The sequence below is a fragment of the Apium graveolens genome, chromosome 4 (genome assembly GCF_009905375.1).
Source record: "Apium graveolens cultivar Ventura chromosome 4, ASM990537v1, whole genome shotgun sequence".
NCBI classification, from domain to species: Eukaryota; Viridiplantae; Streptophyta; class Magnoliopsida; order Apiales; family Apiaceae; genus Apium; species Apium graveolens.
The window spans coordinates 7,583,548-7,605,201 of NC_133650.1; the positions used below are offsets into that span (position 1 = coordinate 7,583,548).

Here is a 21,654-nt window from a genome sequence, read left to right on the forward strand (position 1 = left end):
CATATATATATATTAAATATATATATATACAATTTAGCAAAAAAAAAATATATATATATACATATAATATATTTTTGGATATATTTTAATAAACTTATATTAATTATATGTATATATACATATAATATTACAAAAATATGTTTATTTATATAAATAAATATATAAATCTCTTATACATATTTAAATATTTATAATAAAATAATTTTTAAAAATATACTAAATATTATATAAATTAATAAGTAAACATATTTATTTGTTAAAAGACCTATTTTTAATATTCTATTATTAAAGTACCTTTGTTAATTCTTAATTGTCATGACTTCAAAGCTCATTACTTGAAGCCCAACTAGTAGTTCAATATCTATCCCCACTTCCGTCTCAAACCCTAAGAACCTATCTGTATGAAGTTTCTCACTGCGCACAAGTTCTATATCTCATTAAATCTTTATTAGCTATGAGTCGGATAGTACGACGATTTGTATTTTACTTTTGAATGTAAACTTATCAATAAACTTAAACTTAAATTTAGTAATGTTTTGAATTTATTTCCTTTTGCAAATTATTAATTATGTTATAATAAGGGGTTAAACCGCAAACCGATCCGCAATAATCGCAAAATCGCAACCGTAATTGACGCGGTTAATCGGATTCACAAATACGGCTATGAATGACGATTTTCTGAAAATGCTCTTCACGGGTTGATTCGACTTTTATTCAAAATCGATGCAATCTGAATAGCGTAGAAGCAAATTTTTAGAAATGAAAGTCACCCGACTCGAAGACATAAAATAAAACTTTAAATTGATGTAAAACGTGAGAGTGTGGTGAACTGAACAACCTTCGTCACCTGGGAGTGAATTTGTATCGATCGCATAGGTAAAAGTCTATTTGTAGCAATTGAGATCGTTTCTTATACTTTCGCATGGTGTACTTTTGTTTTTGTGTATCGAAAGGTAAACACATATCCGACATATTTAGCATTCGTGTATTAAAGGGTAAATACATATCCATAAATCATCGTTTCTTGTTATAAATAAATAAATGAATAAATAAATATACAAAAATATTATAATTTTGGATATAATTCTATATATAGGCAAATGATCAAATAAAAATTATATATATATATATATTAAAAATATATATTTACATGTAATGGTATATTTTTTGGATATATTTTTTATAAATCTATATGAATTATATGTATATATACATATAAGATTACCAAAATATGTTTATTTATATAAATGAATATATAAATCTCTTATATACATTTAAATATTTATTAATAAATTTATTTATTTTGTGTACTTTCGTGTCGTGTCGTACTATCGTGTACGCAAGGATGAACAAATATCCATACTCATTTAAACTTCGTGTTTCATCGTGTCGTGTAACCAAAAACTGAACACGCATTCATTTATATCGTGTTTAAACCAAATTTACTACTCTACTTGTATTACTTATGTCCCGTCATTTCTAAATTAGTACCATTTATTTTTCGTGATATCATAACCTTATCTTATATCGTCATTATCTTATTATAACGACACATAGTACCTCCCGTTATTTCTAAAATAGCACATTTTATTTTTTAGTGTTATCATCTTATGGTTTTCTGTCAGTAGCGGATCATATATCTATCGTACATCATGATGTAGAGACTTTTTTACTCGACTAAAAATTTAATATCATCTTATCTTTCACACTGTATAAATATGTATCATTTAAAATATCCAAGACGTCAGTTTCATTTTATCCGAGATACGACATCAATCAAAGAAATATGACATCATTTACAAAAAAGATTTACTAGATCCGAAGGATCAAACCAAGTTATTGATTCTTCTCTTCTTTCTTCTTTTTCTTTGAATTCTTCCTTGATTTGGTTTACTATCATATTCATAACAAGAATTTTTTTGATGGACTGACTATCGACTGTGTTTTGGGATGACAAGTTCAATCTTTTTTCCCTGTCTTTTTGTGCTCCTTACATTAAAATCACAATTTTATTATATATATTTCAAAAAACTCACAAGACCAGTGGTTAAACACTACATCATCAGTAGGATACACTCAGACAGAAACCATAGAAGTATCCTAATTAGCCATTCCCTCACTTTTGCTGCGGAACTCTTGCCTTTCTTTTCTCCAAGTAGAAAAAACCAGCCAAAGACACTACAGAAAATACAGAGAAGCACACAGATGCAATATCGAGGGACGCATGGCGTCCCGTGATTGCCTCTACCTCAAACAAATTCGTTTTCTTAGCATCATCGGTGGCTTGGCCGTAGGCAACTTCTTAATCCTTTGCGTCGAAAACATAAGCTCTGACAAAATATGTTGCCGAGGGGATATCTCTTTCTATAGTCTAAGTGAAAGAATTAGTTGAAGCATTGTATGGTTTTGTCACGATGTTGTGTTGACATGTTATGTCCTTTTGAAGCTCATCTTCTGTTTTGCGCCATCCACGATCTTTTTGACTAATCGGAGCATAACAAAGTTTCACCTTAATGGTCTTTTTAAGCTAATGGTGAATTTCAATCGGGTTTAAACCCAACATGGTAGTTTCAAGCTAATATTAAATTGCAGCAAACATGATCAACTGGTAGTTGTTACTATCGAATTTTCAGCGAGTTTGGATCAAGCAAGTCACTTCTGAGTAGGTGTACAGACGAACCGCTCAAACACATTGAACCGCTCAACCGCTAGTAACTGAACCGTATTTTGCGGATAACGTGAAATGTGGGTTGGTTACAGATTTAAATTTTAATAATCACTTATTTGCGATTTGAATACGATTTTAAATTTTAAAGAATCGCAAAATTGCAATCATAACCGCAAAATACTACATATATTTATAATACAATAATTTTTAAAAATATACTTAATATTGTATAAGCTAATAAGTAAACATATTTATTTGTTAAAAGAGCTATTTTTAATATTCTAATATTAACGTGCCTTTGTTAATTCTTAATTGTCACTACTTCAAAGTCAATTAGTTGAAACCCAACTAGTAGTCCAATACCTATCCCCATTTCCGTCTCAACCCATAATAACCTATCAAGTTTCTCAATGCGCACAAGTTATCATCTCTCACTAAATATTTATTAGCTATTAGTGTGATAGTCGGATAGTTTGTATATTATTCCTGAATGTAAACTTATCAATAAACTTAAACTTAAATTTATTAGTATTATGAATTTATTATTTCCTTTTGCAAATTATTAATTGTTTTGTAATAAGTGATTGAACCGCAAATCGATCCGCAGTAATCGCAACCGCAATTGACACGGTTAACCGGGGATGACGATTTTCTAAAACCGCTATTCATGATTTGGTTCGATTTTTATCCCAAAATCGATTCGATCTGAACCGCTTGCACCCCTGACTCTAAGTGCATGAGCAAATTTTTGGAAATGAAAGTCACCCCATTCGAAGACATAAAATAAAACTTTAAATTGATGCAAAACGTGATAGTGTGGTGGACTGAACAACCTCTGTCACGTGGGAGTGAATTCGTATCGATCGCATAGGTTAAAGTCTATTCGTATTCAGAGCTACTCGTATTCAGATAGTTTCTTATCCTTTCGTGTGGTGTACTTTCATTTTCGTGTGCCGAAAAATAAACACATATCCGACATATTTAGCATTCGTGTAATAAAAGATAAACACATATCCATAATTAATCGTTTCGTGTAATAAATATATAAATTAATTAATAAATATATATATATATAAATAAATTATAATTTTGGTTATAATTATATATATATATATATTAGAAATATATATTTATATATAATGGTATATTTTTGGATTTATTTTTATAAATTTATATGAATTATATGTATATATACATATAATATTACAAAAATATGTTTATTTATATTAATGAATTAATAAATCTCTTATATATATTTATATATTTATTAATAAATTTATATATTTTGTGTACTTTCATGTCGTATCGTGTCGTGTGCCCAAGGTAAACACATATTCGTACTCATTTAGACTTTGTATTTAATCGTGCCGTGTAACCAAAAGTTGAACACATATTCATTTATATCGTGTCGTATACCAAATTGACTCTCTACTTGTATTACTTATGTCTTGTCATTTCTAATTTCTAAATTAGTACCCGTTTATTTTTCGTGATATCATAACCTTATCTTATATCGTCATTATCTTATTATAACGACACATAGTACCTCCCGTCATTTCTAAAATAACACAGTTTATCTTTTAGTGTTATCACTTTACGATATTCTGTCAGTAACGCATCATATATCTATCGTACACATGATATAGAGTCTTTTTTACTCAGACTAAAAATTTAATATTATCTTATTTTTCCCACCGTCTAAACATATATTAGTTAAAATATCCAAGATGTCACACATCGACCGTAGAAATATGAAATCATTTACAAAAAAGATTAACTAGATTTAAAGGATCAAATCAAGTTATTGATTCTTTTCTTCTTTCTTCTATTTCTTTGAATTCTTCCTTGATTTGGTTTACTGCTATCATACTCATAACAAGAATTTCCTTGATGGACTGGCTAGCCACTGTGTTTTGAAGATGACAGGTTGAACATTTGTTCCCTGTCTTTTTGCGCTCCTTTCATAACACCAGTAGTTAAACACCACATCTTCAATAGGATACACTCAGACAGAAACCATAAAAGTGTCCTAATTAGCCATTCCCTCACTTTTGCTGCGGAACTCTTGCCTTTCTTTTCTCCAAGTAGAAAAAACCAGCCAAAGACACTACAGAAAATACAGAGAAGCACACAGATGCAATATCGAGGGACGCATGGCGTCCCGTGATTGCCTCTACCTCAAACAAATTTGTTTTCTTAGCATCATCAGTGGCTTGGCCGTATGCAACTTCTTTATCCTTTGCGTCGAAAACATAAGCTCTGACAAAGTATGTTGCCGAGGGGAAATCTCTTGCTATAGTCGAAGTGAAATTAGTTGAAGCATTGTATGGTCTTGTCACAATCTTGTGTTGACATGTTCTGTCCTTTTTAAGCTCATCTTCTGTTTTGCGCCAGCCACGATCTTTTTGACTGATCGGAGCATAACAGAGCTTCACCTTGACAGTCTTGTATGCCGAATCTGTTCCAGCTGAGAAGATTTTGTTGAAAGACCATGTCACTGTGATGTTTACTTCCCCGGCTTTTAATACTGCAATATATTTTAACAAACCTAACTAAGTATTTTGTCAAATATTGCATTAAGTGAATACCAAGCAATATTAAACCGACATCAACATGCATATCTCTTTTGAACCTTTACATACCTTGTCCGGCTTTTGGTGATGATGTGACAAGTGAATTTTGCAGGGCATATAAAGTTTGTTAATTCTAATATTAGCGTACCTTTTTAAATTCTTAATTGTCACGACTTCAAAACCCATTACTTGAAGCCCAACTAGAAATCCAATACCTATCCCCACTTCCGTCTCAGACCCTCCCTAAGAACCTATGTGTCTGAAGTTTCTCACTGCGCACAAGTTCTATCAGCTATTAGTCGGATAGTAGGATAGTTTATATTTTATTTTTGAATGTAAACTTATCAATAAAGTTAAACTTAAATTTATTAATGTTCTGAATTTATTTTCTTTTACAAATTATTAATTGTTTTACAATTAGTGGTTGGGCGGCAAACCGATCTGTAATAATCGCAAAATCGTAACCGTAATTGACACGATTAACCGCAACCGTAAATACGGTTGCGGATGACGATTTTCTAAAACAGCTCTTCACGATTTGGTTCAACTTTTATTCCAAAATCGATCCGATCCAAACCGCATATACTCCTGCCTCTGCCTCTAAGTGGAGGAGCAAATTTTAAGAAATGAAAGTCACCCCACTTGATGGAAGACATAAGATAAAAAACTTTAAATTGATGTAAAAGTAGATTTGTTCCCGGGCAGATACCTGGTTATATTATAATTATTTTTTATAAAGTTATTTTGAAATAGTTTAATTTGAATAATATATATTAATACAATATTTTTATTACATGCTAATGAGAATAGAATAAAATATAAACATAAAAACTTAAAAAATGACATTACCCATACAACAAATATTGATCATCAACTTTTTATTAAATACAAAAAATATAATAATTAATATTTGTGTAACTAAAATTTATTTTGAATAAGATAAAATTAGTGAAGAAAATGAAATTATTAAAAGTTATTATTTAAAAATATAAAAATGAGAAATAAAGAGAATGAGAAATGGGTATAAGAAAAATGAGAAATGGGTCAGAGGTAATTAGTGGAGATAATAAATATAAAAGAGAGAGAGAGGTTGAAGATAAATTAAATGAGGAGGGAATTGTTAGTGAAAGATGACATCAACAAAATTAATGATAACTTGACACATAGGATGAGAGTTTGACACATAAATTAGGATGATGTCAGTTGTTAGTATAATGTAGACGTGAGAGTGTGGTGGACTGTACAACCTTGGACTGAACAACCTTTGTCTATGTGGGAGTGAATTTGTATGATCACATAGGTAAAAGTCTATTCTTATTCAGAGCTATTCGTATTCAGAGATGGCAATTGAGATTGTTTCTTATACTTTCGAGTGGTGTATTTTCGTTTTGTGTATTGAAAATTAAACACATATCCGACACATTTAGTATTCGTGTACTAAAGGGTAAATACATATCCATAAATCATCGTTTCTTGTAAAAAATAAATTAATTAATTAATAAATATTTAAAAATATTATAATTTTTTGGATTTTTTTTATAAATATATATGTATTATATGTATATGCACATATAATATTACAAAAATATGTTTATTTATACGAATATATAAATCTCTTATATATATTTAAATATTTATTAATAAATTTATTTATTTTATGTATATTCGTGTCGTGTCGTAATGTCGTGTACGCAAGGATAAACAAATATCTGTACCCATTTAGACTTTGTGTTTCATCGTGTCGTGTAACAAAAAACTGAACACACATATTCATTTATATTGTGTCTATACCAAATTGACTGCTCTACTTGTATTACTTATATCCCATCATTTCTAAATTAGTACCGTTTATTTTCTGTGATATCATAACCTTATCTTATATTGTCATTATCTTATTATAATGACACGTATTGCCTTTCGTCATTTCTAAAATAGCACAGTTTATCTTTTAATATTATCATCTTATGGTTTTCTATCAGTAGCGAATCATATATCTATCGCACATCATGATGTACGGTCTTTTTTACTAGACTAAAAATTTAATATCGTCTTATCTTTCACACCGTGTAAATATGTATCATTTAAAATATCCAAGATGTCAGTTTCATTTTATCCGAGATACGACATCAACCGTAGAAATATGACATCATTTAAAAAAAAAGATTTACTAGATCTGAAGGATCAAACCAAGTTATTGATTCTTCTCTTCTTTTTCTTTGAATTCTTCCTTGATTTGGTATTCTATCATATTCATAACAAGAATTTCCTTGATGGACGGACTATGGACTGTGTTTTGGGATGACAAGTTAAAATATGTATCATTTAAAATATCCAAGACGGGAGTTTCATTTTATCCAAGATAAAACATCAACAGTAGAAATATGACATCAGTTACAAAAAAGATTTACTAGATCTGAAGGATCAAACCAAGTTGTTGATTCTTCTCTTCTTTCTTCTTTTTCTTTGAATTCTTCCTTGATTTGGTTTACTACTATCATATTAATAACAAGAATTTCCTTGATGGACCGACTAACTGTGTTTTGAAAGATGACAGGTTCAACATTTGTTCCCTGTCTTTTTGTGCTCCTTCCATTAAAATTACAATTTTATTATATATTTCACAACACCAGTAGTTAAACACCACATCTTCAATAGGATACACTCAGACAGAAACCATAAAAGTGTCCTAATTAGCCATTCCCTCACTTTTACTGCGGAACTCTTGCCTTTCTTTTCTCCAAGTAGAAAAAACCAGCCAAAGACACTACAGAAAATACAGAGAAGCACACAGATGCAATATCGAGGGACGCATGGCGTCCCGTGATTGCCTCTACCTCAAACAAATTTGTTTTCTTAGCATCATCAGTGGCTTGGCCGTATGCAACTTCTTTATCCTTTGCATCGAAAACATAAGCTCTGACAAAGTATGTTGCCGAGGGGATATCTCTTGCTATAGTCCAAGTAAAGGAATTAGTTGAAGCATTGTATGGTTTTGTCACAATCTTGTGTTGACATGTTCTGTCCTTTTTAAGCTCATCTTCTGTTTTGCGCCATCCACGATCTTTTTGACTGATGGGAGCATAACAGAGCTTCACCTTGACAGTCTTGTATGTCGAATCTGTTCCAGCTCGGAAGGTTTTGTTCAAAGACCATGTCACTGTGATGTTTACTTCCCCGGCTTTTAATACTGCAATTCATTTTAACATCCTATTATAAAACTTTTTCTTGAAAGCGAAAAAATATTAACAAACCTAACTAAGTATTTTGTCAAATATTGCAATAAGTGAATACCAAGCAATATTAAACCGACATCAACATGTATATCTCTTTTGAACCTGTACGTACCTTGTCCGGCTTTTGGTGATGATGTGACAATAAGTGAATTTGGTAGGGCAGATAAAGTTCCGCTAGCATAGCAGCTCAACGCGAAGAAGGAAAGTGAGCTTAAAGCTAAAAACAAAATAGTTAAGAGCTTCATGATTGATTCGACAATTGCAGTGAAGGATATTAGATAAGGGAAGAGAAGATGAAGGGCTTTGGGCTAATCCGTGCAGGTGATGCTTTATATAGAGCTAGTAGTAAGGTATTTTTAAAAATGACAGTGGCCATCAAGATTGTTCAAGGGGTAGGGTTATGCTGATACGGAAAGTCTGTCTTTTAGAGTTTAATTTATTAAAATTTGACTTTGAGATGGATTATTAATGTACAGTTATATTTTATACTGAATATTGTTTAAGGTACTGAGATATTTGGATGTTTTACAATGGTTATGCAAATTCTTAATTTCTCTGGGAAAAGTTATCTACTGTAATTTTCTTGGCTCATTGGCCCTGCAAAACATATGGTAGCTCCGCTTTTTCTTGGACAATCGATACTAAAAGACAAAGGTCATGACTTGGAATAGTCTCCTTTACCGTATTCTAGATAAAGTAATTTACTGAAAAATATGTAACATACCGAAATTTACTCTTTGCTGTCGACTGCTCCTATCCGTGCCAAGCAGAGGAGGAACTAGGGGGACCGGAGTGAGTCCCGGTCCCCGTCAACTGTCAACATTCACAGAAATTTTAGCTTAAAATTTTGAAAAAATGTGATCCTTGAACATTAGTTAGTCCCTCTAAATTATAATCCTGATTCTCCCTTTGGTGCCAAGCTCCCGGATCATCAGATAGCAAAATGAAATGGCTAGTCCAAGCTTCAAACAACTAAACCATCAAGTGGAATTGTACTCTTGTAAGATCCGCATGAGTATTTTTTACGTCTTAGAGAAGTCAGAAGTTCACTTTAGGGTGATGTTTTATTGAGTGAAGTTACAAACTTATGGCGGCTGTTGAAGTCCTCAGATTTGCCAGAGATTAGAGTTTAACAAAATGCTAGTTTAGAAGATTACTCCTTTCAGATTATTGGACAGCTGAATAACGAAGGGAATATATATTTTTGATGTTTGCAGTATTATTGAAGAAGCAAGTTAACTAAGGGTGCGTTTGGATCGTTAGTTGGAATAGGACACGGGAATGGGAATGAGAATGAGAGATAAGGGAATGGGGGTTAATGGGAAAGGTAATGACATAGTATCCCAAGGGATAAGTAGGATCGATTTACCCATTTAATGGGAATGAAGTTCTCATTTCCCAATCACCAAATTGTTAATCCAAACACTAATATGTGTGATTGAGGTTCCGATTCCCATTAACCGGGTTCATTAACCATGAACCAAACACCCCTAAGAGTTTGATGTCCCATGTTCTTTTCAAGTTTACTCGAAGAGAAGGAAACAGAGTATTAGAGTGGTTCATACTTCTTCTTACTGTGGCCTACAGCTGCTACCAGAAACTTCAATAACCTGATGAGAGAAGTGTAGCAATCCTACGAGAGTTAACTTCCTTTTTCTATGTTCTGAAAAAGTGTTATAAAGAAGTTTGAGCATGCTCACAATGTGAATTAATTTTATGACCTAGTTATTTATTTGGAGTAATTTTAGGTAACCCAAAACATGGATCAAAATAATTATAAAATGACGTGGCAGCACAAGTGTCAAAATTTAATTCATGAGCATTTTTTGTGAATTAAATTTTTATTAATTAAATGTAGAAGTATGTGATATGGCTCGGCCCGGACATAATTCGGCTCGCCGGAAATTCGTGAAACTCGCCCCGTGACGTGCCGGTTTAATATTTGGCACTAACCGTCTATGCACACGAGCCGAACACGAATTACAATATTTGAAATCGTAACCGGCCCGGAACCATTCGCCGAAACCGAAGTAGAATAAGTAATTATTTAAATCGGTTATTCGAACCGCTAACCGCGGTTATTTGGCCCGCAAACCGCCCAGTGATTCGGCTTATTCGCGGTTATCGCAGTTATTCGCAGTTCGCGGTTCACGGTTCAACCGCCCGCGTGGGTGAAGACGCGCCAACGGCCTCCTGCTGCAAGACTGCAACTTTAACGGCCACCTGCAACTCAAGCTCTGCACCTCCAACGTCTACTTCTTTACAACGTTCCAGTTTCTTTCCCCTATAAATATACTTCTAGTCCTCCACCTCTCTGCACTTACAGTTTCCCCTCTCATTCTTAATCTCTATTTTCTCAATCTCTCATTCTTAATCTCTGTTTTTATTTAAATATACTCAGTCATGTAATCACCTCACCAGTCACCACTCCACGACTTCAGTCACCAGTCACTCAGTCACCACAGTTGCAAACAGTTTTCCGACGAGTTTTATAAAATTCCGGCGAGCTTTACAATTTTCTGGCGACAAGCTTTACAAAAATGGAGGAAGGAAGAGGCACACAATCCTCTAAGGGCTCCAGTCAAGCAAATTTAATGCGACCCCTTAGACCTGCAAGCATGGAAGCTGGTAAGAATTTATTTTTAAATTATTTGTTTGAATTTTAAGTTCGAAAATTATTTTTTAGTTATGTTCGAAATATTTATTTTGTTTGAATTATTTATTTGAATTTTGGGAAGAAAATTATTTGTTTGAATTTTATGTTCAAAATATTTATTTTGTTTTTTTATAAAATATTATGTGATTTCATAAAATATCTTGTAATTTTTAACAATTGTTTATATATTATAATTTTTAAACAGAAAATTCGAATGTTAATTTGAATAGGTAATTGATTGATAACTTTTTTTATATATAAAATTTTCAGGGAGCTCCTGTACTTCGAGACATTCCTCACATGTTTGGAGTTATTTTTCAAGACAAGCAATACCAGAAGATCCCAACAAATTTAAATGTTTTTGTTTACTTTGTATTCAAAGTGGCCGAAATCAATCCATTTTTCTTCACTCTAAAGGGGCCGGTACGGGTACACTTGATCGGCACTTGAAAACTCAACACGGAATTTCAAAATAAAGTCGCGAAAGTGGAGAGGCACGTGGAGAATCACCGCAACAAACACAAATTGGTGGTTTCGTGCAATCGTCTCCCGGTGGAGGTATGTCTTTCCTTTATAGTAGAGATAGAATGATTGAATCTTTTGCTACTTATGTTACACTAGACGAGTTATCTTTTTCTCACGGTGAGAGTCCGAATTTAGAACACATGATGAGAGAATCAATAAACCCGGAATTTAAAAGAATTCCTAGAAATACGCTTAAACGTCACACACAAAAACAATATTATAGTCAACGTGCGTAATTAATTGAATTTTTTCGTGATTATGATGGCATGATTTCTTTAACTAGTGATTGTTGGAGTTCGAGTTGCGGTGAGCCATTTATTTGTGTTACCGTTCACTGGATTGATTCGGATCATTTTTTACAAAAACGAATAATTGCCTTTGATGTTATGGATGAGTCATACACCGGTTATAATATAAAAACGAGAATAGTCGAAACTATTAACGAATTTAATTTGCAACACAAGGTGTTTACTATTTCTTTAGATAATGTTTCGGCAAATGATAAAGCTATTTACTATATTGCACAAGATATTCCTACTACTTTAGATGGTGTTTTCTTGCATGTTAGATGTTGTGCACACATAATCAACTTATCGGCTCAAAAGGGTATTCGACAAATAACCGAATTTTGAGCACCTATTAGAAAAATAATTAAGTATTTACGTATCGCACACACATTAAAGAGACAATATAAAAAATTATGTAGAGAAAACGGATTAATACCCAAAAAGTGGGGAATTGATTGTCCCACGAGATGGAATTCGACTTATAAATTACTATGCAAGGCAATTAAATATAAGGTAGTTATCACCGAGTTATATAATTCCAATCCAAGAAATCAAGTGGAGGATAGACTTATTACCGAAAATGAATGGGACTTGGCAATTAGGGTACGTGATTTGCTTGATTGTTATGCACGTGGTACTAAGATATTTTCTTACGTTTACGAGCCAAATGTACATCTTGTTATTATTGAGTGTGTTAATATTATTACTACTTTAAAAGCATATGAAACTGATAATTGTTTTGGTGCAATTATTGTTGGTATGAAAAAAAGTGGATAGAATATTTTACCGAATTTCCTTATAGTTATGGTGTTGCATGTCTTATTGATCCCGGTGTCAGAAAAGAAGGTTTAGAAAATATGTTAGAACATTATTATTCGGTGTTAGGTGTTTTATATAATCACGTGCTTTATGTGCAAAATTGTTTAGACTTATTACACCGTCTTATAGATCTATATACTCCTGAAACTCAAAATATTATACCACCTAAGACTAGTCATTCTAGTAGGTTTAATCCCACATTGCTTGGTATCCTAACTAAAAAACAAAAGTGTAAAATTCCCGAAAATGCATCTAAACCTACAAATTCATTTAGCATGATTAGAGAGTTTTTTCAAATAACTATGAGTTGGATGAGGATTTTTTAATACTAACGTGGTCGAAGAATCATGAGAACTAATTTCCGGTATTAGCTAAAATTGCAAGGAACATTTTAGTAGTTCCGGCCTCTACAATTGTTTTGAGTCCGCTTTTAGTGCCGGTAGAAGAGTGTTGGGCGAGAAGAGATCAAGTCTTGCACCGGATGTGGTCAAGATATGTGTTTGCAAAAAGGATTGGGATCAAGCGGCAAAGAGACAACAAGGGAGGAAAAAAGATGACTCGGACGGCGAAGAGGATACTTGGATGACGATGGATACTTCATCGGAATCGGACACATCAGCGAACGATCCACAAGAAGAAGAAGAATTTTAATAGTTGATGGAATATTTTTGCCATGTATTTTTAGAATTTGTTATATTTTTATATTTTATTTAAAATGTAAACACGGTATGTTCCGTTTTTTTAGAGAGGAGTCCTCTCAAATCAATTGTAATATTTTTTTAATTAATAAAATTTATAGAGGTATCGTCCTCTTTTACTTATTTTAATACATATTATATTTTAATACATATTAGTTTTTCAAGTAAATATATTTTAACAAAAAAAATTCAGATCGAAAAAAAAACGGTAAAAATAAAACTAACATATGTACAATTTGCATACAATAGTGTACAAAACAAAAAAATAGAAAAAAATAGAAAAAAACGTGACTGTAAAACAGAAAACAACAAAACAAAGATAAAAAGAAAAACATAAACAAAAAAAACAAAGTTAAAAGTAAAAGTAAAACAGAAGAAGTAAAAGGTAAAAGTAAAAATTATATATATGTAGACTGTACAAGTTAGTTTGTAAACCAATTAAACCCTGCAAACCAATTAAAGAAAAGGCTTATTCGCCTATTATTCGCAGAACCGTGGAACCGTGTAGCACGCCTGATTCGCGGGCCGTACGCGGGTTGGACCTTTTAATAACCGGCTCAGCACGGTACGGACCGTTTAATTACACGGGTCGTTCACGGGTTATGTTGTAAGTAAACCGGCCCGTTAAAAATTCAGCCCGGACCGCACGGACCGTTTGTCTGACCGGCTCTACTAGTAGGAATTTGTATGAACAACAAAAGAAGATCCTTGTTTTATTTTCGATGATGGGGGTAGTGTTTGGAGGCAACACATCCGTTCAATCTACGAATCTACGAATTGAGAACGGAGAGTACGCACACAAAATATATGTCCGGATCCCTAAATTGTAAACACTCCGCCCCTCTCAATTTTTTATGAGATGGTTCGGCGCGTATTTTAAAACTGCTCTATAATATACGTTCATAAATTATTATTATTTAAAAATTATTCTGAATAAAAATTCAATGCTTAAATTTTTATTGAGAAAAAGAAAATTTTAAAAATAAGTTATGAAACTATACTTTATATATGCCTTAAATGTGTGCCGAACAGTGAAAAAGAAATGAAAAAAAGTGAGGGGAACAAATGTAGTATCATTAGTTAAAATAGTTATTAATAATACATAATCAAAATTATAACACTCAAGTCAAACAATACTCAATATCCGCTAGCAAGTATCTATTGAGCGATACCTAAGTCCTACATCTTAAGCTCAACATTATTCTTATCGAAAGTTGAAGCAACCAATACTCAAGTATCTCCCAGACGATATCTAAGACGACTATATTTATTAAGCAAACCTATCAAATATAATATGATTATGTATATATAACTGATGGCAAATGAAATCAAACTCATGTCGGAGTCATATTAAGTTCCCTACTGCCTCCGGGTAGACCTGACAATACTGGTATACGACACGTGAACACGGAACGAAACGACACGAATACTTAGTATTTGGGTTCGAAAATTTGGTACACGAATACGAAAAAACACAGATATAATTAGTGCCTGGTCTGGGTTTCCAATATAGGTACACGACATGGAACGAAAGTACACGGAATAAATAAATAATTAAAATTTTAAAAAAATATAATATATATATTACATACAAAATATGAATTTTACGTATTCTAAATAATATATATATATAAGTGTAATTTGTAAATACTAAAAGTCTAAAATACACTTTATTGGTCATTTGACTAGTTGAGTAGCCGTGAGCATTTAGGGTTTTAGCTTTTGTCCCTTTACTTTTCATTTCCCCCAATTTAAGAGGCCGCTCATCTTGTACAAACTTATATCCCGCTTCTAAACTCTTCTCTTTCTAATTTAGATCCATACATATTACTTAATTTAGATCAAGTAGTTGACTTTATGATTTTATTTTCTTTTGAATGTCGAACAATTTGTAATTTGTTATACGCAAAAATATTTTCACTTATTTCGTACTTTTGTATTCAGAACTTTGTTGTTCACTATTAAAGATAATTTAATTATCTATTGTATTTTTTAATATTTAATTTTTTTCTTATAAAATCTGTGTACTTTAGTGTACTAAAGCGGGTAAACACGAATATATTAGTGTCGGGTTAGTGTCACCAAATAGGTACACAAATCCAAATACGGGTCGGGTTCGGGTTTAACATTTGGTACACGAAAACACGAAAGTACACGGAACGTTTGTACACGACACGGAACGTTACCAGGTCTACCTCCGGGTTATAAAAAATTTCTAGGCCTCCCTACGATACTTGTAGAAGCTTTAAGCGAGTAATGGTCCGCAAATATTCCTAGCCCAATAAGGAAGTTGTAGGCCCAATGCTTTATGGTTTATAACCCTGGCCCAATCATAGCTACTACTGAGTCACGTAAAGGAACACACGAGGCTTGTGCTAGGACAGCCACGTAGACACCAATTTTCCGGTGATCAACAATAACCATTCAAAATTTAGCCACCAAAACATACATAATTTGATTATTATAATAATTATCTACTCGTACAATTATTATTCAATTCAATTATGATAATAATTATCTACCATGCACTTATTAAATAATCAAATTACGTCTTTTGTCATCAAAGGGTTTTCAGCAAACGTGATCAACTCGTAGTTGCTACTATCGAATTTTCAGCAAGTTTGGATCAAATAAGTAACCTCCTAGCGGAGGAGTAAACTTTTAAAAATGAAAGTCCCCCCTCGAAGACATATATTAAATACTCCATCCATTTTTAAATAATTTTCTATTTTTTATGACAAAAATTTGTTTCAAAATAGTTTTTTTTATTGTAGATAACCTGCAACCACTACCCTTGAATATGTAGTTTATGGAAGATGTAATTTATGACACGTATAATTATTGTATCACTATTTTGAATTTCCAAAACTAATTATATGTTATAAACTAATATGTATTTAATGGAGTCAATGCAATAAATACTAATACTATTAAATTTTTATTATCAATTTTAGAATTTTTTAATATACGCAATCTTTTTTAAAGTGGATATTTATTTTGAAACGGCGAGAGTATTTAAATTGATCTAAACGTGACGTGGTGGGAGTGGATTCGTATCGATCATATAGGTAAAAGCTTACCCGTATTATTTATGTCCCGTCATTTCTAAATTATTCCCGTTTATTTTACGTGATGTCATAAGCTTATTGTATATCGTCATTATTTTATCATAACGACATGTAGTATCTCCCGTCATTTCTAAAATAGTATCGTTTATCTTATAGTGATATCATCTTATTATTTTTCATCAGTACTATATCTTATATTGTACATTCATAATTTAGAGTCTTTTTTTACTCGACTAAAAATTTAATATCATCTAATCATTTAAAATATCCAAGACGTCACTTTCATTATATCCGAGATACAATATTAACCATAGAAATATAACATAATTTACAAAAAAAAGATTTACTAGATCTAAAAGGTCAAACCAAGTTATTGATTTTTCTCTTCTTTTTTCTTTTTCTTTGAATTCTTCCATGATTTGGTTTACTACTATCATATTCATAACAAGAATTTCCTTGATGGACTGACTAGCATGACTAGCAGTAGCGACTGTGTTTTGTGGATGAGAAGTTCAACATTTGTTCCCCGTCTTTTTGTGCTCCTTTCATTAAAATTACATTTTTATTATATGTTTCAGAAAATTCATAACACCAGTACTTGAGACACTACATCCTCGATAGGATACCCTCTTTTTGTGCTCCTTTCATTAAAATTACATTTTTATTATATATTTCAGAAAATTCATAACACCAGTAGTTGAGACACTACATCCTCGATAGGATACCCTCAGACAGAAAACATAGAAGTGCCCTTAGCCATTCCCTCACTTTCGAAAAAACCAGCCAAAGACACTATCAAAACTGATATTATTAATCAAAATAATTATCTATAATACATAATCAAAACTAAAACACTCGAGCCTAATTATACTCAAGCATATGTTCTCGAGTATCTCTCGAGCGATATTTAGACCACCTCCAACAGTTTTGATCCAAAAATTCAAATTTGGACTGATCCAAACTCTGATCCAAATTTCTGATGAACTCCAACATCGTGATCCAAATTAACTTTTACATATTATAATACGCAAATATCTTATTAAACTCTTTATTCTTAAATTTATTTTTTAAACATTAGTAACTATTTGTATTATATCTAATAAATTAGTTAAATCAAAAATAATTTCTTTTACCACACTTAAAAATAATAAAGTTATACACTTAATTAGCTAAAAACATATTCATTTGATTAATTAACATCTAAAATATCATTAATATATATTAATTACTCACAAATTAATTTTAAATCTAATAAAATAAAATTATAAAAGTAATAAAATCATTATTTTATATTAAAGTATATTCGGATCAGTGAACTGGGGTGATCCAAATTTGGATCAGTACTATACACTGATCCAAATTTGAATCTCCATTTAGATCACTGTTAAAGGAGAATTTGGGATAATCTGCCCTAAATTTGGATCTTTGAATCACTGTTGTAGATCTCCATTTGGATCACTTATAGTTACTAAAACCAATTCTCCAGCATCTCCCAAACAATACGTAAGACAGTTACGTCTATTAAGTATATTTATCAAACATTTGAGGATTCTCTTAGACGATATTTGAGCTACGTGGGAGTGAATTTATATGGATTGTATAGATAAAAGCCTACTCGTATTTAGATCTAGCAATTCATATCGTTTCGTATATTTTCGTGTCGTATATTTTCATTTTCGTGTAGTGAAATGTAAACTCATATCCGACATTTTTAGCATTTGTGTACGAAAAAGTAAACACATATTCGTAACTTATTATTTCGTATTCTTTTCGTGTACATTTCGTGTAAAAATATAATTAAATAAATTAATAAAAAATTATAATTTCGGTTATAATCTCACACATATATATATACAATGATATATTTTTGGATATATTCTTATAAATATTTATGAATTATATGTATATGTACATATAATATTACAAAAATATGTTTATTTATATAAATGAATATATAAATCTCTTATACTGTTATACATATTTAAATATTTATTAACAAATTTATTTATTTCGTGTACTTTCGTGTCCAGTTGTGTAACCAAAGGTAAACACATATCCGTATCCATTTAGATTTCATATTTCATCATATCATGTATTTTCGTGTTCATGTACCGAAAAACTGAACACATATTCAATTATATCATTTCGTATGCCAAATTGATCGCTCTACTCGTATTACTTATGTCCCGTCATTTCAAAATTAGTACCGTTTATTTTTCGTGATGTCATAACCTTATCTTATATCGTCATTTTCTTATTATAACGACACGTAGTACCTCCCGTCATTTCTAAAATAACACAGTTTATCTCTTCGTGTTATCACCTTATTGTTTTTGTCAGTAGCGTATCAAATATCGTACATGATGTAGAGACTTTTTTACTGGACTAAAAATTTAATATCGTCTTATCTTTCACACCGTATAAATATATATCATTTAAAATATCTCAGACGTCAGTTTCATTTTATCCGACAATATCAAGTAGAAATATGACATCATTTACGGAAAAGATTTACTAGATCTAAAGGATCAAACCAAGTTATTGAATCTTCTCTTCATTCTTCTTTTTCTTTAAATTCTTCCTTGATTTGGTTTACCACTACTACTATCATTCATAACAAGAATTTCCTTGATGGACTCTGATTAGCGACTGTGTTTTGTGGATGACAAGTTCATCCCTCTCTTTTTGCGCTCCTTTCATTAAAATTACAATTTTATTATATACTAGCCTATAACTCATGTGATGCACGGATTGTTTTTAACATTCGATAGTTTTTAATAATATATTTTATAATATAATTTTCAATAGTTGAAAAATAAATCGAAGAATATAATAAATTATAACAATATATGTTTTATAATAATTTGAGACTTGACTGAAAATAAATAATATAATATAATATATTGTTTAAATAAAGAATATAAAAGTTTAAATATAATAAGCTGTTGACAGGGTTCGAACCCTGAATCCATAAGAGTAGTTTAAATATTAATATAATAATATTTTATTATTGTATCAAATGGTTCTCATTTTTCTGACTTTAGATCTGACGGCCATCGAACCAGATTTGTCGTAAAATTGAGATTTGTTATTTGTCGTACTAAACAACTGTACCGAGCAACTACGAAATAGAGGGTGTTTTGCTTATAATAGTATAGTATAGATTTCAGAAAACTCACAACACCAGGAGTTAAAACACCACATCCTCGATAGGATACACCCTGACAGAAAACATAAAAGTGCCCTTAGTCATTCCCTCACTTTTACTGCGAAATTCTTGCCTTTCTTTTCTCCAAATAGAAAAAACCAGCCAAAGAAACTACAGAAAATACAGACAAGCACACAGATGCAATATCAAGGGACGCATGGCGTCCCGTGATAGCCTCTACCTCAAACAAATTCGTTTTCTTAGCAGCATAAGTGGCTTGGCCGTAGGCAACTTCTTTATCCTTTGCATCAAAAACATAAGCTCTGACAAAGTATGTTGCCGAGGGAATATCTTTTGCTTATTTGCGGTTTGGATACGGTTTAAAATTTTAAAAAATCGCAACTGCAAACCGCTACATATATCTATAATAAGATAATTTTTAAAAATATACTTAATATTATATAAATTAATATGTAAACATATTTATTTGTTAAAAGAGCTATTTTTAATATTCTAATTTTAACGTGCCTTTGTTAATTCTTAATTGTCACGACTTGAAAACACATTACTTGAAGCCCAACTAGTAGTTCAATACCTATCCCCACTTCCGTCTCAAGTTCTATATCTCATTAAAACTTTATTAGCTATTAGTCGGATAGTACAATAATTTATATTTTATTTTTGAATGTAAAATTATCAATAAACTTAAACTTAAATTTATTAATGTTTAGAATTTATTTCCTTTTGCAAATTATTAATTATTTTATAATGAGGGGTTGAGCCACAACCGATCCGCAATAATCGCAAAATCGCAACCGTAATTGATGCGGTTAATCAGAATCGCAAATACGGCGGCGAATGACAATTTCCTGAAAACGCTATTCAGGGTTTGATTCGACTTTTACCCCAAAATCGATGCAATTCGAATAGCCTAGAAGCAAATTTTTAGAAATGATAGTCACCCGACTCAAAGACATAAAATAAAACTTTAAATTGATGTAAAACGTGAGAGTATGATGGACTGAACAACTTATGTCATGTGGGAGTGAATTCGTATCGATCGCATAGGTAAAAGTCTATTTGTATGTATTCAGAGCTATTCGTATTCAGAGCGGGCAATTCAGATCGTTTCTTGTCCTTTGGTGTGGTGTACTTTCCTTTCGTGTGGTGTACTTTCGTTTTCGTTTATCGAAAAATAAATACATAACCGACATGTTTAGCATTCATGTATTAAAGGGTAAACACATATTCATAATTCATCGTTTCTTGTAAAAATATATAAATAAATGAATATATATATATTATAATTTTGAAAAAATATATATATTTATTAAAAATATATATTTACATATAATGGTATATCTTTGGATATGTAAATGGTATATTTTTGGATATATTTTTTATAAATATATATGAATTATATGTTTATATACATATAATATTACAAAAATATGTTTGTTTATATTAATGGATATATAAATCTCTTATATGTATTTATATATGTATTCATAAATTTATTTATTTTGTGTACTTTCGTGTCGTGTCATGTACTCAAGGATAAACAGATATCCGTACCCATTGAGACTTGGTGTTTCATCGTGTCGTGTAACCAAAAGCTGAACACATATTCATTTATATCGTGTCGTATATCAAATTGACTGCTCTACTTGTATTACTTGTATCTTGTATCCGCCATTTCTAAATTAGTATTGTTTATTTTCCGTGATATCATAACCTTATCTTATATCGTCATTATCTTATTATAACGACACGTAGTACCTCACGTTATTTCTAAAATAGTACCGTTTATCTTTTAGTGTTATCACCTTGTGATTTTTTGTCAGTGGCGTATCATATACCATACATGATGTAGAGTCCTTTTACTCGACTAAAAATTTAATATTGTCTTATCTTTCATACCGTCACCGCGTAAATATATATGATTTAAAATATCCAAGACGTCAGTTTCATTTTATCCA

The 21,654-nt window shown here is 31.3% G+C and overlaps 2 protein-coding genes and 1 pseudogene across 2 annotated transcripts; all 3 read right to left on the bottom strand.

The window, feature by feature from the left end:
* Nucleotides 1-2,104: 2,104 nt before the first annotated feature.
* On the bottom strand, nt 2,105-3,041 carry LOC141718256 (high-affinity nitrate transporter 3.1-like; annotated as a pseudogene).
* Nucleotides 3,042-4,641: 1,600 nt separating this feature from the next.
* LOC141718257 (high-affinity nitrate transporter 3.1-like) lies at nt 4,642-5,359 on the bottom strand (the record flags this gene model as incomplete). Its single annotated transcript, XM_074520639.1, has 2 exons — nt 4,642-5,195; nt 5,311-5,359. Coding segments are annotated over 2 exons (531 nt in total), but the record flags the coding sequence as incomplete, so codon positions are not given.
* Nucleotides 5,360-7,688: 2,329 nt separating this feature from the next.
* LOC141716628 (high-affinity nitrate transporter 3.1-like) lies at nt 7,689-8,960 on the bottom strand. The gene is made up of 2 exons (XM_074518820.1): nt 8,587-8,960; nt 7,689-8,428 (listed from the first exon to the last, which is right to left on the bottom strand). Exons 1-2 carry the CDS (start codon nt 8,717-8,719, stop codon nt 7,950-7,952), a joined length of 612 nt encoding a protein of 203 aa, XP_074374921.1. The 5' UTR covers nt 8,720-8,960; the 3' UTR covers nt 7,689-7,949.
* Between the last annotated feature and the right edge of the window lie 12,694 nt (nt 8,961-21,654).

Coding starts and splice junctions, on each gene's coding strand:
- LOC141716628 (XM_074518820.1), bottom strand. CDS start 8,719: ATGAAGCTCTTAACTATTTTGTTTTTAGCTTTAAGCTCACTTTCCTTC. Junction 8,429..8,586: donor ATCACCAAAAGCCGGACAAG/GTACGTACAGGT, acceptor AATGAATTGCAG/TATTAAAAGCCGGGGAAGTA.